Source organism: Prinia subflava, chromosome Z (genome assembly GCF_021018805.1).
Source record: "Prinia subflava isolate CZ2003 ecotype Zambia chromosome Z, Cam_Psub_1.2, whole genome shotgun sequence".
NCBI lineage: Eukaryota > Metazoa > Chordata > Aves > Passeriformes > Cisticolidae > Prinia > Prinia subflava.
In genome coordinates this window covers 49986837-50004750 of record NC_086283.1, presented here as the reverse complement: position 1 = coordinate 50004750, position 17914 = coordinate 49986837, and the positions used below count along the sequence as shown (strand labels likewise).

The 17914-nt window shown below is 39.9% G+C and overlaps 1 protein-coding gene across 2 annotated transcripts in view; it reads right to left on the bottom strand.

The window, feature by feature from the left end:
- The window catches only part of NTRK2 (neurotrophic receptor tyrosine kinase 2), a 196306-nt gene that overhangs the window by 81665 nt on the left and 96727 nt on the right, over nucleotides 1–17914 (bottom strand). For both annotated transcript variants that reach the window (XM_063422391.1, XM_063422387.1), the window contains one exon: nucleotides 3–191. In XM_063422391.1, coding sequence (XP_063278461.1) covers nucleotides 3–191 — 189 coding nt within the window. The remainder of the gene's footprint in view (nucleotides 1–2; nucleotides 192–17914) is intronic.

Sequence of the window (17914 nt, the reverse complement as noted above, 5' to 3'; positions counted from 1 at the left end):
ACAGGTATCTGGCTTGAGTTGACTGTTGGTAATTCCAAAATACTGTGGATTTTCAATGACAGGAATCTTCGTCATCCCAATGATGACTGCATCAGGACCCCCCTCAGAAGAAGACGGAGTGTTACTGCCATTTGAGATGTGGTGGAGGGGACTGGCTGAATCATCATCATTGCTGATGACTGAAGAAGGACCTAGAGTTAGAAACAAAGATTTTCTTGTAACCTAGTGTATGGTATTCTTCCCTCAGATGAGTAATAATTTTTTTTTTAATTTTAAATTTTGTTTTTATTTGACCAGTTGTCCTCCATTCCTATAGTCAGCAGCTCTCTTTGTGTGTCTTGTTGACCTTACCTCAAAAATTTTGTATCTCTGGGTGCAGATGGAGAACCTTGGATTTTTTTCCTATTAGGAACTGGAATAAAATCAAAGTTTTGTACTTGTATATCACCTAGAGTAAATGTCAGGGCCTGGCACAGTCTGTCACTATGCAAGATCTCAAAACTTGTTGAAGCAATTTTTTAATTCTCAGAAATAAGCTGTGGAATACACACCTTAACCTTTTTGCCTTATGCCCTACTTGAAGCACACAGCAGTAACAGCACAAATCCAGGGAATGCCTGCACTACCTGGCATTATATATAACAAGACAAAATACACAGAGCAAATGGGCTCATCCTGATGTGGGAAGCTGGTAATTTCTGAAAGAAACATGGCTCAGGACCAAAGTCCGGGGAACAATTTGCATGGTTAGAGAGGTACAGAGAAGATGCTGAGAACAGTACAGGAGTAAAACCTGCAGTCACTGCAGAGAGGCTCATCCTGTTCAGGGCACATTCTACTGGCTCCCCAGGCCATATCCTTATCTAGTCACCTTCCAGAAAAAGGTCTATTGTGAACAGTAATTCAGTGACAGTTTCTGTTTTTTTCATTCCATGCTTTGTATTTTTAATGAAAGTGCCACAGAGATAAAACCATGTAAATGGATTAAAAAAAAACCAAACCCTGCTTAGCACAGTGTTCCACTTCTTTGAACTGAGCCTTTGAACTAAGAGCAAATCAGCACAGATGACATTCGAACCCTTGATATCTAACTGTGCCACTTCAATTCCACATTACTTCATCCAGTTTACATTCGGTATTCATAGAAAACCAGAAGCACCATTTAGCAGCAAAGATCCAATCACCTAATTGAAAAGACAGCAAAGACCACATATATTTAATTTCATTCTCCATCCACATTAACTGAGATTTTTGGGATGACATTCACATCTTTTAATTATAACAATCAAAAGATGATGCTAGAAACAGATGGAAAAGAACACCTTCTGGAAGTGCCCATTCTGAAATTGCATCTTTAGCCAGCTGCATTTAGCCTTTGGGTAGCAGCAACAGCTTGAACAAATGTCCTCCCAAAGAAGGGGGCAGAAGAGAAGACCCTGAGAACAATAAAAGCAATTGCAACATGTTGGACTCCCAGACTGAGCTTTAGTCTGGACAGAAGGAACACTGCAGAGGCAAGAGAGAACTGAGTAACCCACAGTGTAGATGGCATCTGTGTCTGCAGGAGAGGTAGGGAATGCAGAGGAGAGAGAGAACAGGGACCACCAGCAGGTTCTGTACGCACGTTACTGAGGACATGAGAGGAGACAAGCAAGATCCACTGCACAAGACACAGAGCTGAAGAGCCAGATGATGAAAAGGATAGCCCCAGGCACAGCAAAGAAAGGGCAACTTTAAAGAAACTCCTACTCTTCTGTGGCTCACTGTATCATTAACAAAACCACTTCATCATTACACGGCATGGCTCACAGCAATAAAACTTAAATATTCTGGCATGTGGCTATTCATCCCTGTATTTTGAGACAAAAGCATATTCACACCACTGTCCTGCTTTTCTTTCTCCCCAGTTGGTTTAATGGTGCATGAGGGAAATGTTCTCATAGTTTGAAAAAGTACTTCCCCTCAGCCTGAAACACTAGAAGTAATTTTTCAAATACCTGGCACTTCATGGGAAAGTCACTGATGACAAATGTAAGTAAAGCCTAGATCTCTGCAATTTATCAAGCAAAATACTTGAAAAACCAAGCCTGGTTTTGTCATTTTTGATCACCCAGATCCCCACATGATTGACTCTACTGGGAAAGATGCCAGGATTAAGAATTTTTAGTGAAGATTTCTGTAATCAAGGGCAGAGACTAACAATTGTGGGAATGGGCCACTCAGGTGGTACAGCCAATACTTTTATTAAGTCATAACACATTTTTCAGATGGATGAGAGTTGTTTGCACAAACATTAAGAGTGCAACTCATTTAAAACTGCATTCAGTTTTTGGTAGATACCATCCTTACATCGCTAAACTTTCTGAATCTCAACTTGCTGCCCAAAAAAAAAAGCAGTCTGGTTAGTATTTTTTTGGGAAAGCAAAATACTTTTACACTAATATACTTTAGTATGAGGATCAAATCCCTTCTCTCACTGCAAATAGCAACATTTTCTCAGCTCTGAAACTTAGTACAGTCATGTCTTCAGGTCCTTCTCAGTCCTGCTGTTCTCTCCTGCGCAGGAGGAGGCTCTTTTGTCATTGTTTGCTTCCATCAAACATGCAGTGATGGCGAGGAAAAGTGACCATTACGCATTTCTAGACGTTAAAGTGTCTAGAATTCAGAAATTCAGTCTATTCATTGAATCATTTCTGCAGTACTTCAAGATGCAATTTTGTATGGTGAACTACTGTTTTCATCCAGTGTAAGCTGCACAGTGCTGCAGGTGAAAAGCAGACAACTGTTCTGTAAATCTACTCAATTAGGCTAACTGGTAAAAGCTAGTCTTCTGTGTGGTATGAAGCAGGTTCCAAGTATATGCAGTTCTCTGATGTAGGTGAGGAAAACCTGGGAAATAAAGTGATTTTCAGGCCAATTCCTGGCAGTATAAAACAGTTTTGGTAGAAAAATTCAACCCTAGGAACCCTGTTGCTATATCACTCTGTGATCCCTCTTATTAGAAGTAAACTGTTCATGCAATGGTTTTAGGGAATAGTTGTTTGCATTCAAAAATCTTATTTCCTGTCTATTTCTTCTCTAATTAAGACAATTAGAACCCACCAGATAGACTTTTTTTTTGTGTATCAGAGGCAGCCGAGCTCACATCCTTTCAAACTTCCCCATTCCTGACCTTTTCATCAATGTGAGAAAACTTCCACATAGACCATTTCCACACTTCTTTATTTGCTAGACTATCTACTCATCAGAAAGTTACATTTAACTGAGTGCACTAAGCCACATTACAGCTACAAACCTGCAGCTGGCTATGATATTCTAGTAATGTAAAACCATTTCCAGGATGCAAGATGAGACTATCACCTGACAAGAAATGATAGCTGCCCTTTTCTCAATGGCCTTTGTGCTCAAAATGAAGGGTAATTTCTTGAGCACCTTGGAGTATGGTTTCATCCACATGAAATGTGGCCACTGAATTACTTGCCAAATGTGGAACAAGTACGGTAACCACACTCAGTCACCTACTACTGGCTCTGGTTTTCAAAAAATCTGCTCTTTGTTTTACACCTGAAATCTGAAAACTTTAGACAAAATGTAATAGGTTGGAGCAAAACTCATGGGTTATCAGTAGTCATTAGCTATTGCCAAGAGCAGATTCATACTTGGCTTAAGTTTTTAAGAAGACTCCATAGACTTCCTCCACCTTCCTGTGTGCTGCCAAGAATCTTCCCTTGATTTCATTTTTAGAAAATTTTTCTTAATACAAGCTGGAGCCAGACAGGAATCTGTAGCCTGCTTTGGGGAAGATGTGGGCTATCCACCACGGAGATGGATTTCTCTTCTGTTTGATATTAAGCTAAAGACTTGTCCAATCTGCATCACCTAGGCTCAAGAAAAATGCCTTTTGTGTTCAAAAAACCCCAGAACTCCCTAAAAAAGTTGTGATATGTAAAGAAAACCAATTCTATTTAAAACTTATGAGCTATAATAAAACCAAAATGGTTTTATTACCCCAAACTGGGCAGGAAATTATCCTCAGCACATAGTATGGGGACAGATAGAAACAGTAAACTTCACTTATTGCACATTCCAAGGAGAACTGTGTTACCTCTTGAACAGTGTATGTCTGCACTGTACTTTAGCTTGGTGGTGCGAAAAAAAGTAGGTTTCCCCTAGGTTAAGAAATAGAATTTAATTCTATCATTTTCAAGGTGTGCTGCTATTTTTGAACAGGTGAAGGAGATTCATCATTATTATATACAGCCTTTCATTACAGGAAAAGCTAAGAAAATTGGAATTGTGAAGCCTGCAAAAGAAAAGGCTTCAGGGTGACTTCATTGCATCCTTCTAGTACTTGAAAGGAGCCTATAGGAAAGATAGAGTGAGACTATTTACAAGAGCATACAGTGACAGGACAAGGGGCAATGACTTCAAACTGAAAGACAGTAGGATTAAATTAGGAAGAAATTCTTTACTATGAGGGTGGTGAGGCACTGAGGCAGGTTGCCCAGAGAAGCTGGGGATGCCTCATCCCTGGAAATGTTCAAGGCCAGGCTGGATGGAGTTCTGAGCAACGTGGCCTTGTGAAAGGTGTCCCTGCCCATAGTAAGGGAGGTTGGAACTGGGTGACCTTTAAGGTCTCTTCCAACCCAAGCCATTCTATGACTGTATTCTACGGTTCCTTATGCTCCTATCACCATCAGAGTTAATGCAGTTTAAACATGCATGCTACCAAGACCTTGCTGTTTGTTGGAGCTACATTTTCACAACACATTTCTGTGCAACACACATCACTCCAATTATCCCTGAGGTCACTACGAATACCTCAGACACACTGGAAGACAAAAAGGGTAATAAAATACCACAACTTCCCCCCCGATTTTAACTTTGTGGTTGGAGTTGTGTATTTCCAAGGATGCATCTATTTACTCAACTGTTAGGTATAGGAATACACGAGACAGAGAGTCAAACAGACTTGATTAGCATAGCTAGTTTTATAACCAAGATGCCATGGCAGGAACAAACAGAACTGTAAAAATTACAGGAGATGGGATTAAACCTGCTTACGGGAAGAGAGAAGATTCAATCAACTTCTGCAAGCAAAGAATTGTTGTAAAATGCATGAGTTTTCTGTGTGATTTTTAACCTGATTATTGTAGTAGAAATTATTAACCTGTTTGAAATAGTATATAAGCTTTTGGGAAACGTTAGTAAAATGGAATTCTGATCACCGAATCAGTCTTCCCATCTCTCAATCAATCGCCAAAAATTGGTGCTCTGTGTAACTGGAGAAGAACCGGCTATCTGCTGGCAACTGGTGACGCCCCTGGAACTGATCGTGACGGTGAGAGAACCGCGTTTGGGCCCGCAATCATCTGTACACTGGATGTGACAGGTGAGCCAGGGGAACTCAAGGTACGGGACAGGACTTGTCTGATGAGAGAGACATTAATGAAACCATGCTACGCTTGCTGAGCAAGCATGGATCCCCCATCCTTAAGCAGGATGTTAAGTCGCTCCTACGATGGGTGTCACGCATGTTCCCCGATACCACCCCTTCCTCTATTTCTACTCTCCGCTACTGGGACAATGTCGGCGTAAAGCTCTACGACCTGGCTACACTGCCTGGCCACGAGCCAGAGCTACGCCTGCTTCCTGCATGGAGGGTGGTCATGAAAGCAATTAAAAAAGAGGGGGGGAGCGAGGCAGCCTGCCAGCCTACCGCAGAGATGGCCCCGGAGGCCGTGCTAGACCGAAACCTGCCCAGGTCCCGCTCCCCGTCCCTGATGATTGCCAGGGATGGAGCCCAGCTGCCAGCTGCAGCCTCAACAGGATCCCACCAGCGACCCCAGAGCCGCCAAACGCTGATCGCCTATGGGGACTCTGACTCTAGCAGTGACAGGGAGTCTTTTGACCTTGGCCCTGAAAAAGATCTGGACTTACTCCCTTCAAATATGCATAACAACTGGTTAAGGATAAAAAAGACAGCCCTTAAGGACAGAGATTTTGATAGTGCAGCAGAAATATTTGTAGCACCTGTGCGACTCGACCCAAGGAGGGGGAATCCACAGTGTGAGCCCTTGGGCCACTCAGAAATTAAGGAACTGTGCTATACCAGGGCAGAATATGGTCTGGGGTCCCCTTTTTTCAGTAATTTGTTGAGAGCAACTTTCACTACTCACCTCAGGACCCCTCATGATGTTAAATCCTTAGCAAACCTTTTGCTCACCCCAATGCAATATGCAATATTCATGGCATCTTGGTTATCAACCTAGCTATGCTAATCAAGTCTGGTTGACTCTCTGTCTTGTGTATTCCCATAGTTAGGAAGCAGTTCATGTGAAAAGCAGCATTTACAGAGATGATTGTGTGCTGTGATACTTTAATAAATATTGTTCTTCCAAAAATTATGTTGATTCTGGGAGGGCTTCTCAATGGACCTTGCACTAATATTGGCTCTTAGTTCACCAGTCTGTGCCAAGATATGGTAACAGCACACTATCAAGTTAAAAGCACAACAGTGAACGTATGTTACATCAGTCAGAACCTCTGCTAAATTCCAAGGCCATACTGAATCTTCTTGCTTTTTCCTTTTGGGAGGGGTATATTTTTTCACTAATTAAATACATTGATCCGAAAAGCAATTACACAAGATTTCTTGTCCTGTGACATTCCCATGTTTGCTGTAGATTTTTATATTTTTCTGCATGATTGAAATGAAAGTATTATGCTTCAGCAAGAGCAGATATTCAGTTTTTCCTGTTATCCAAGTAAGAGCCAAATTTCTAACCAGAAGAGACACCTTTTCAGCTCTACTCTAAAAACTGCCATCTTATCTTTTACTCCCTCTGAAGACAAGTAATCAATCACAGCTTGGCACACTTTGTTTCTGACTAAGTTGCCGAGTTTCACTTCAAATATTTCTTTGTATTCCCAAGTTTAGAAACTGTGGTACTAAATCATGTTCGTGCAATTCTGTTAGACTGGATAAGAAAGCAAGCACAATAGAAAGCAATGAAATTATAGAAAAAATATTTTATGCTATTGGTCTCTTAAAATGGAGTATGTTGAATTTAGGGAATTGAATTAAAAGGCGTAAATAGAACTCAAGAAAAAAACTCAAAACCAAACCAGCCAACCAAAAGAAGACTGAATAAGTTTCCAGAGAGAAACAAGTTTCCAAAGAGAAACAAGTTTCATCTTGCTTTGTCTGGTGGAGCTGTTCAAAGCCAAGTCAGGTTGTTCTGCAAATCTAGAGTGGACTTATTAAAACCACGGTCTTTGCTTTGCTGATAATGAGGGAAAGCTAATATTTTGCTTTGCCAATGCTGATAATGAGGGAAAGCTCAAGGCAAGGCACTCCCATGTTTTGTCAGCAGTTCAGCTTTATGGAGCAATAGCACATCTTGCCTCTACCCTCCTTCCAATCGACCTTTCCTGCCTCATATCCCCACCCCTGCCAGCTACTCAGACAACAGCCATTAGTCCTAGCCTTTGTGTAGTCTTCTCTACAGTCACTGTCACATACAGTTGCAAAATGAGTATTAGGGCGTTAATCATCCTTTGTTTGTGGTGAACAAAAACACAAGATCACCCTAAAAAGCCTTATACCCAAGTCCATCCTGCTAAAGCATATTGCTCTTCACAGATCAAAGAGTGCATGTCCTTCTACCCCGGAACAGTACATTGAGCCAAAACCCACATTGTTACACATTAAGCCTGTGACTCAGAAAACTGAAACTTGCCAGGCTTTAGTGTTTAGAGGATAAACAATTTCACATCATCTGACAGGTATCATCAATCTGTTTAACTGATTTACACCCACCAGTGCTTGTTTAAGCTTGTACTCTGTTGCTTCTTGACATATGAGATGAGAAAAACCTTTTGACACTGCCCAAGAAGTTCAGTTCCCATCCATGATGATGCTCCCAGGAAGTCAGGAGAATCCAAACAGAGAGGTGGAGAACATCCTCACATCCAGCAGACAAATACCTCTGTTACCCACCAGCATGTACTTATAACATTCTCTGAATAACAAAAGTAAACAGGCTGCTTGAAGGCCTCTCAAACGAGAGAGGAAAACCAGAGTTTAAACTCAGGAAGCAATCCCCAAGAATCTGTTCACTTACAACTATTGCAAAACAAAGTGAAATCAGTTTGATCATTATAAAACTAGACCAATTCAATGGTGAATTGTTTTGTTTGGGTGATCAAGGATTGCCTCTGTTTAAATGTGAAAAATCAGTGTTTAGCTTTTTATCATTTGTTGCAGCTTCACATGAAGTCCAAATTGTTTGGTTGTCACTGTATCACTTTCATACAGAGCAAACGATACACACTGTTGATCACATGGAATAATTTAAGTAACGCATACCTTTGAGTCTAATGAAATACGAGATAGGTTACTTAGCTTTACTGTACAAAATTTTCAGAGTTGCTTGGTGTCAAGATGCCTTTTCCGTAAAACACATGTTCATCTTGCAGGAAAACTGATTTTAAATGCCTAGCTCCTCTACCGAGGAACAAACACACAATCTGAGTAATTTCTATTGACATGACTATGCACAGATTTTAGCCACTCAATATTTCATCAGAGCTTTTTGTTCTGGCTTTGAATCTAAGAGCCACAGCTGCATATTTGTTTGCTTGGGTTTTAATCTGATGCGTGACTGTGAAAGAATCCCAGTCAGTTACTTTCAGCTGTCTTTCTCCTCACAGCCTCCTCTACACTCGCCTGTATCCATGTATTCCTGCATCCCTTCACACACAAGCCTACAGCAATTGTTTCTGCAAGGGAGGACTCCTTAGGATAGCCTAGACTCCTTCGTAATGCCAGTGACTTGTGGAAGTCATGCAAGGTGCAGGGTGCAGGGATAAAGACACCAGTGCCTTGGTCTAGGGCAGACAGGCAGATCGGCTCACCCAAGAAACCTCCTTTGCAGCACTGCAAGGCCCTGCAGGAAAAGAATGAGGTGTCTAATACATACTGATTTTGCTAGTATTGTCTGGGCAGGATGAAATGTGCCTAACCCCTCTGCCCTGGCTTAGCTCCAGGGCCAGCTCTCCCCAGGGATGCCATCAGAAAACCTCAACCTGCATCATAAAGGTTGCTGATTTCTTTTTCCCTTTTGGCCAGAATGGATAGCATTTGTGGAACAGATCTAACAACTGCAATCTGGTATGCATTGTCACATTCTTATGCACTACAATCCATAAATCCATGTAGATCATCCATGATGAGGTATGTGATACTATTATTTTTGATTTGGAGACAACAGGAAAAGCACTTTGGCACCGAATAACCAGCACTGAAGGTGGGATCTCAGTCCAAGTCAGGAGCAGAACCTGGGAGGAATGGGCAGCCCCAGCTGTCAAACCATGGAACCCTTTGGGACTCATAGCCCTCCTCAGACATAGGATGAACGGTGGCTGTACAGCTCTCCACTGCTTTGTGGACACCTTTGCCGTATCTGCAGCTAAGATGATGTGCCCTATCATGAAAAATGAGGAATTTATGGCCTCTCATTATTGGTAGTCAAATGAAACACAGACCTAAGGAAAAAATCTAGCTGGGATGTGGTAAATTAATCAATATTAATACATGAGCCAGAGAATTAAAGAAACAAGGCAGCAGAAAATGTGAAAGAATGTAGGAAAAAATTATTTATAATTTTCTAATATAGATCATCAGCACTATTCATTATAGTCACCTGCAGGTTTGGATATCTTGGAAACATGGATGAAATTACAACCTTCAAAAATAGTACAGTGAAAAATCACCACAAATAATAAAAAATATCAACTGGAATGTACTTGTTGGCATCAAGCAAAAAAAAGAATCACCTGAAATTAAATCCTTGTTGCCTTTCATTTCATTTAAGCACTATTTAACTAAAAACTCCTTCCTTACAGACTTCTCATAAATAATATAAGTGTTAGCTTTCCCATTTCTAAGACTGGGAATGAGGTCCTCTGTTGTCTAGAAGATAAATACCAAGTGTACAGAAACAATAAACTTTTCACTATGCTGCTTTGGCTGTCAGTCTTTACCTATTCAGAGTAGTGAACTTGAATAATTTTCCTAATTCTGTTTAGTTCTACACAGTTAAATGATAAGGCAGATATGCTAGATTGTAGAGAAAAGCTCCCTGATTTTGAACTTGTATTTGATTGTACAGGGTTTTTTAAGGAAACAAAAAATACATTACTAATGACACTATCTATTTTTTTTTTGTCTCAATGATTATATCCTTGAAGCAGAAAGATACTATCTACAGACCTCTTCCATTCAAGCATATCAAATGAAAATACAACATGGAAAAATCTAGAAGTATTCAGAGACCTGATGAAAAATGGAAGAATGGGGATTTCTTTTATCCTTGACCAAAGTCTGAGGAGGTACACAAGGATAGCTCTCCAATGCATGGTTACAATTTTTATTGCATGCCTTTGCCTAACAGGAACAAAAAGTTCCATGACAAAAGTGCTTTAAGAAAGACTAAGGTAAAAACTTTGGAATGGATCCCCAGGAGCAGATCCTCAGGAACTTTGGAATAGGTCTTGCTTCCATGAGCACTGGAATTGCTCATAGAAGACTCAGAAATCTCCACTTCTGGAGTTCTTGAAGCCACATGAGAAAAAATGTGTCTTGGAAAAATACAGGTATAGTCGACACAGATTTAGGATAAGGAAGAATCTCCCAGGTGTTTTTTCATCCCTAACCTTCCGTGGTGACAAAAAGGTAGACCATGAATGGTCTTATAGGAAACATCTTAGGTCTTCAAATGTTGATTTATGTCTATTCAGAACCAAAGGAAGCCCAAGTTCAACAAATACACATCACAGCTCAATGAAATATGTGTATTTCCGTACATGGGCAGGTCATTTTCCAGCCTGCAGAATAAAGATAGGTTTAGTTGGGTGAGAAGAACACCAGTGCTCTACTACATAGTGGGTTATTCTACTAGAATACACATTGTTTAATGGCGTTATTTACATACAATTTATTTCAATAGGCTAGTTCCCTCTATTGCTTCTGAAAAGTTTTCATTAGTGGAAGTGCTGATTACATGACATAGTAACACAAAATCTTGTATAATTTCTTTCTTTGTGTCAGTGCAAGAGTATTATAGGCCCGCAACATTTGCACAGGTTATGAAATCAACTCTACAGTTAAATACACCTCTGAATTTGTTCTCAAAAAGCATTCCAGCATAACAGCTTCCAAATACTTTCTGATTTACAACCCCATTAGCTAACCTTAAAGCTGACAAGCTACAGAGAAGCAAAACTAAATCAACCCAAACACCACGCTCGAATTGTAAACAACATCTGCAGAAATCTGGTTTTGCCCTTCACTAAGCTCTCACTGAGATGATCTTACAGCACAACTACAGCTGTTTTGAACTTGCACTGATGTGGGCTGACTCCTCTTCATTTCCAAACACTTCTCATCCTGGAAAACAGGTTTTGAAAATGAAATACAAAGGCCTACCTACACGTGAAGAGAAGGGCAGGGAAAGGTGGGGAACTAACACTCTCTCATTTACTCCTTGTCAAGAAGTTTGCTTTCACCTTAGGTGAACAGTCTTTGGGTGCTGATGGCCCCAGTTCTGCATGTACGGCAAAGCTACTAACTGGCCTTTGGAAGAGGGCTGCTGGAAGGGCAGAGGACTTTGGCACAGAAGACAAGCTGTCCAAACCAGACCTCAGTGAGCACAAAGCAAGACAGAGCCAACATTCCATCCTGAACATTAATACCTGACATTTTATTCCAATTTATTTTAGACTACTTAGTAGCAGTGAAACTGATTCCTTTTGTGTCTGTGCAACAGCACCCACTTCTCTACAGAACCTGTCCCCAAAACACTCAGCAACACACATATCCCAGGCCTTTAAACAGATCAGAGGCCATGCTCAGAAAACCTTGATGGTCACCAAGAGACTAGCAAGAATCTTTTTCTGTCAAGTTTTTTGGTGCTCAGAAGTCATGTGTCATGAAAAATACTCATGATATCTAGGTGAAGTATTTGGAATAGTCTTACCAGCAGACCCACTCTAGCCCTTTTTCTGTGCACCTCTAAGAAATCATAAGGAAACGAAAAGCAGTCATTTTCCGTTTTTATACATTTTTGGATTATGGTTGATTAGATCTTTTGGACACTATTTTAAGAGCAGTTCACCTTTTGAGGTGGTAGGAAGTGTAACAGGCTGTTTGGAGGAATATTCCGGCCGAAACATTTTCAGATCAAAGATGCAGAATTGCCTTCCAACACCCTTCTTTCCCAAAGCACAATTCCTAAGGTAGTGAAGCTTTACATACTCAAAATTCTTTTCAAATGTAGATCTAAAAATTACTATAGTGGAGCAAATGACAGTCATATATAGAAAGGAAACATGTCAAATTTCTGTTCCAGCAGAATCACTCACAAGCTATAGGATTAGCTGCACAAATTGACCGTCTTGCCTCTGTATGATAAACCTCTACTGCCATTTACAGATACCTCCTCCTCCCTGCCACATGATGCCTCATCTGCTGGAGATTCCTCCTGTCACCTCTCTCCTGCCAGCTTTCCTTGAAATTGCTGCTGTGGGAAGCAGGAAAATGCCACATACTCAAATGTATTTCCAACATAGCATCTGGATCAGCCATCCCAAAAGTGACCACCTTGAAAACTCTGGCAGTTTTGCTATAGCAGATTTGGAAATGGATACATAATTGTGAAATTGATCAGGACACAACAACAGGGTTTTGCTAAAATACTGGAAGCATCTCTACTTCCATTCTTCAGGGCTCTGAACAATGCAGTTTCTCTTCATCCAGGATGCTGCACATAATGTTTTTATAAATTAATTCTGCTGTTTCTTCTTCTTCTGAGTATTTTACATATAGCATTTTTCTGATGGGTCTCTTCTACTTATTTACTCACTTCCTCCTTTATAAAGAGTTTCACTTATCACACTTAACTGACCACCTGTGTCATCTATCCTCACTTTTTCCAACAATAACATGGCATCCTGCGATGCTGTCATTTCTACATTAGGATTAAACAGCATTAGTACTTATTAAATTCAAGTATTTTAGGATGACATTCATTTATTTTCAGTCTAGTTTCCTCTTTTATCAAAAATTCAGTCATGGCTGTTTCTTAGCAACAGTTTTATCAGAACAGATTTGCATGAAAATCAAATACTCTTAAAAAGGAACTGCTAAAGCACAGCCTTTTTCCTGACCACCATTAAAAGCAAGTACTATAAAGCAGAAGGAAATCGTTTTGTAATTCCACACAAAATCTAACGAACACATGTAGAATACTGGCACAAATTGAAGTAGATGACCTTATATTCCTAACTAATGTATCTCTGAACCGATGTGCAAAAATCATCTTCTTGCCTTTAGAGATCAATACGAAAAAACAAAACCGAAAGCATAAACCATGTGCACCCACAGTCCTCTACTGCACTGGACTAGATTAAAAATTGGCATCTACAATGGTCACACACAAAAAGGTCTCAAAGGGCAAAACACAGACGTGTTTGAAAAACACCCACAATCAATTCAACCACAGCAGCACTAGGTAACCAAGAATTGGACTTCAGTGCAGGAGCATAATTGCTATTTCATTTTCTGGAGTCATCAGAGATGTATACTCACTCTATCTATCTATCTATCTATCTATCTATCTATCTATCTATCTATCTATCTATCTATCTATCATCTATCTATCTATCACCACATTTATACCATAATTTTAGTAAACTCCAAGTTCTTAATCTTCAGAGTCTCTACACAGAATTCATTTTCCCACAAAGATTTTTCCACACCTTACTTCTCTTTGCAGGTAAGATTTTCCCCTTTTTTTTCTTTTTAAAATCTAATACAGTGTGCTAAAGTCCAACTAGCTAGTCCATCACAAATGTAAAGAAATCAGAGATGGGGTGAAAGAGTCAAACCAAACACAAAGCATGAAATCCTTTGAACAGATAAAGTGGAATAGCAATACCAAGACTTTAATTCCTGTCCCCTTAGTATCAATCAGGAGTAAGTTATTATATTGACAATGGTTTAAAATTCCTATGAATGACAGTGGAATTAGGACTGCTGCCTTTTTATTAAGAATGATGACAACCTTTTTGGCAAATGTAGTCTTCTCCTGCTGTGGCATTTAGTTGTGGCACTTAGTTATGTCACTGAAAGAGAGCATCTATAATATATGGCTGAACATGAATTATGTTAGGAATGGGTTAAAGTAATTCATCTGTATTATTCCCACGAGACAATTCCAAAAAGGTAATTGCCCATATTTGTACTACTATATTATAGAGAATGTCAGTTTTATGTCTTCCTAATGTTTAACTGAAAATCTATAATATCCATTTCTGTTTGTAGCTGAAAAATTAATGTAGGACCAAAACCTGAAATTCCAACTCTGGTCATGCTCAGACAAAACTCCCACTGAAGTCAGTGGGAGTTCTGCCAGGGAGAGGATTAAAGACAGTGTGATTTGCTGCATGCCACCAGACATGTAAAAGCTATAGAGCTAGATTTTCATTATGATGCTTCTGGGACTATTAAAATTAGCAAGATATTGGTCTTTCACCTTTCAGTCAAGCAGTCATGCGTCCTTGTAGGGAAGAGAAAAATGCAAGGCAGACAAGCCATCTTGCTCAAGGGTGCTAAATGGTGAGCTGGAAGCCAGGATTAATCCCTCCTGCAGTATATCCCTTACCTCCTCCAGTGTAAGGCCCAATAAGAGGCAGGAAATAGCAAAGCAACAAGCCTGTGTATCCCTAGCAAACAGCCTTAGCTGGGTGGAGTGCAGCAAGCTCATCACTACAAAAATATACTGAAGCCATCCACAGTATCCATGCCATTCCAGCACCTGGAGCATACCTGGGCATATGCCACTTCGGGAGGCTTTAAGATGGGCCCCGTGCCACAGAGATAAAACAACTCTAAAGGTAGATGGCACATAACAGCTTCACTGAGCTCCTGCTGGGGGCAGGTGGACCACTGTCCTCCAGGTGGGTTCCTGGCTCTGCAGGGAGGGGATGCTGCACTTTCTGGGGTTTCTCAGGTTTTGCTGGCCTCCACTGGGTTATACCAACTTAAATGGATACAGAAACTCCTTTTTAGAAAGTATGTGGTTTGTCAACTGAGTATTTGGTATTGTTTTGCTTGCCAGTAGTTTCCACAGGCATTACAATCTGGTTTGTTAAAAGAGTAACAAATTTTCTTAGTTTATCAATCAATTTCTCCATGTTTTCATGATGTAGCAGCAGTACCCAAGCAACAAAGGTATGACAGCCTTAAACAGCTAAATTATCTGGATAGACTGGTTAGTCTGCGCATAGGAAGAAAAAAGTCCTGAGCTACTCATTTAAATTTTTATGAGAAAACATGTCACTAATGATTATTTTTTAAAATGAAACCTCAATTTTAAGAGTATGATTACAACAAGTTTCTGACCCTTTGTCTCACTAGCAATGCCATCTAGCATCAATTTAGTTTCAGATCGTCAAACAATTATTGCTGAAAAAATACCTATTATTCACACTTCAGGATATTTCTTAAAATTCGTAATTTTAAGAAATAAGGTGTGTCCAGAGACCACCATCCCTTGCAAAATAGAGATCGAAAGACATTCATTTACCAGCATAGAGACACTGGAGTCCTGAATTTAAAATTAGACAGCCCTGTTGAACTAAACTCTGGGTTCTAAGGCAAGTTTCCAAGTATGTATGACACATAAATTAATTCAATACTAGTAGTAAAAAAATAGTTACTTTATCTACCGTGTTAGTAACATGTGACTAAAACTGCAATATATAGCACTATTTTACACCTACATAATCTCCTAGAAGATAATTTTGTAGAAAAAAAATAAACTATAGGCAAATACAGATCTTAGGTGAAATCTGGCTATTATGGATTGAACAGCAGAAACACCTTACAGTTTTGGAATTAAAATTCAATGGGCCGGTATTTCCTTTTTATGTTAAATGTTTGGCAGGAGCTAAAATGGATGTTTACTCATTCAAATGATAACAGACAATGAATTTTTCAAGCTTTAAAATTTACCATTCCTAAACAGTAGGGAGTAGTAGTACTTACAAATGTTAAGTCTTTTAGCTGGCGTGACTGGTTAAAGGATCTGACTCATACTTTTCTCAGTCCCTACTGATTTTGTGTACCTTGTGGTTTAGCATCCCATGCAAATACATTCACTGCTGGACAGACAGATCTGTTAATATTTTAAAGCTACATGGTATAAACAGAAATGACATGCAAGGAAAGACATGGGAGAATCAGGCTGCATAAACTCTGTAATTGTGATGCGTAAGCAGCAATGACAAAACGTTTCATGGATGCTGGAGAAAGCAGTTGCACATTGCTAACAGACAATTTAACATGGTACTCTAGCAGGCCTCCCTAGAAGCCTGAAACAGATAACACAACTTGAGTAAGAGCAAGATGTGATGTCAGGTATGACCACACACACAAGCACTACTTCTCCCATCCGTAGCTGCAGCGATTACAAAAATCTCAGATGAATAAACACCTCTGATTTGTTTCATACTGGAATACATTGCTGTGGTCTCTCCAGGGTCAGAGCCAAGGCTCTAGTATCCAGACAAACACTGGCACAGACCCTGTATGACCTGTAACATGCAGGTAGAAAACCACACGAATGCAGAGTTAAAGTTAAATTTATACTCTGTTTTAAACAAAAAAATCTCATAATAGCCTGATTGATGGCACCTGAAGCAAAACCTGCATGTTTCCACATGGGGAAAAAAAGATTTTCAAAATTTCCACTCCTCTCTTAGAGACAATAAAACTCTTTGTGATTTGATTGATCACAGGGTAACTCAGTCTCTCTGCCATCAATCTTCAAACTGTTTTCTTTCTCTGCCAAAGGTTGCCCTTTCCTGGCATGAGTAGCTGTCCCCTGGCAATCACTGATCAAACTAATATCATGTGGGCCATCTACCTATCACTAGTGGTTACAGCTGCTCTCACCACGTTCAGACCAGAAACCCAGGAGCAAAAAATATTATAGCCTTGCAGTTAGGAACAATTGATTCCAGAGGCCATACCACCACCTCCTAATGACAGGTAACAACTTTACCAGGATACCAGCGTAGTTGAGTTCAACAGCCAACAAGGTTTTATATACATTTGGATTTGACCAAAGTGTGAAGCTGCAGCAAGCAATGGAAATTTGGCATCTTCATCAGAAAGAAAAAGCATGATGATAGATCTTTGCCTTCCTCTTAAAAAGGTATGTGGCTCTTCACACTTTTTTTGAGACATTGATAAAGTCTGATAAAGTGTGGTTCTTTACCTGGAAAGAGCCTATGCCAACTCCCAAGGGAAAAACAATGCCAACATATGGGAAAAGGTCTTGTTATACCACACAGAAAGTAGAAGGCTGGTCTTAGCATGTTCCTCTTCAAAAATTGTACCTCAAATGCCTGGAGAAAGGAAGTGCTCAGGCAAATCACAGTCAACTTACCTGGCTTTGATTCATACTCTCATAAGCAAACAAATGCAGAGTTGATATCTGAGTTGTATTTTAAAAGCATTTAATGTATTTAAAAATTATACACTTAAACAACTAGTAATAACACAGTTGCATGCAAAAGCCTTCACAAATGCTATCAGAGACTGAGAGATCTATCAGTGGGCTACTTGGCACCCAAAAGACAGCCTTCACCATGCCAGGCAGAGGGTTACATTACAACATGCACGTAGTATCTCAGATCACCAAAAAATTACTTTTGGTTCATAGAACATAAAACTAAGATAGAAACTGACTTCCTAGATTATCTAATCCCTGACATTAATGGGAAAAGTCAATGAGCAGACCTTACCAGGAGGAAGCCAACACTGATATTCTTTCATAATTTTGAC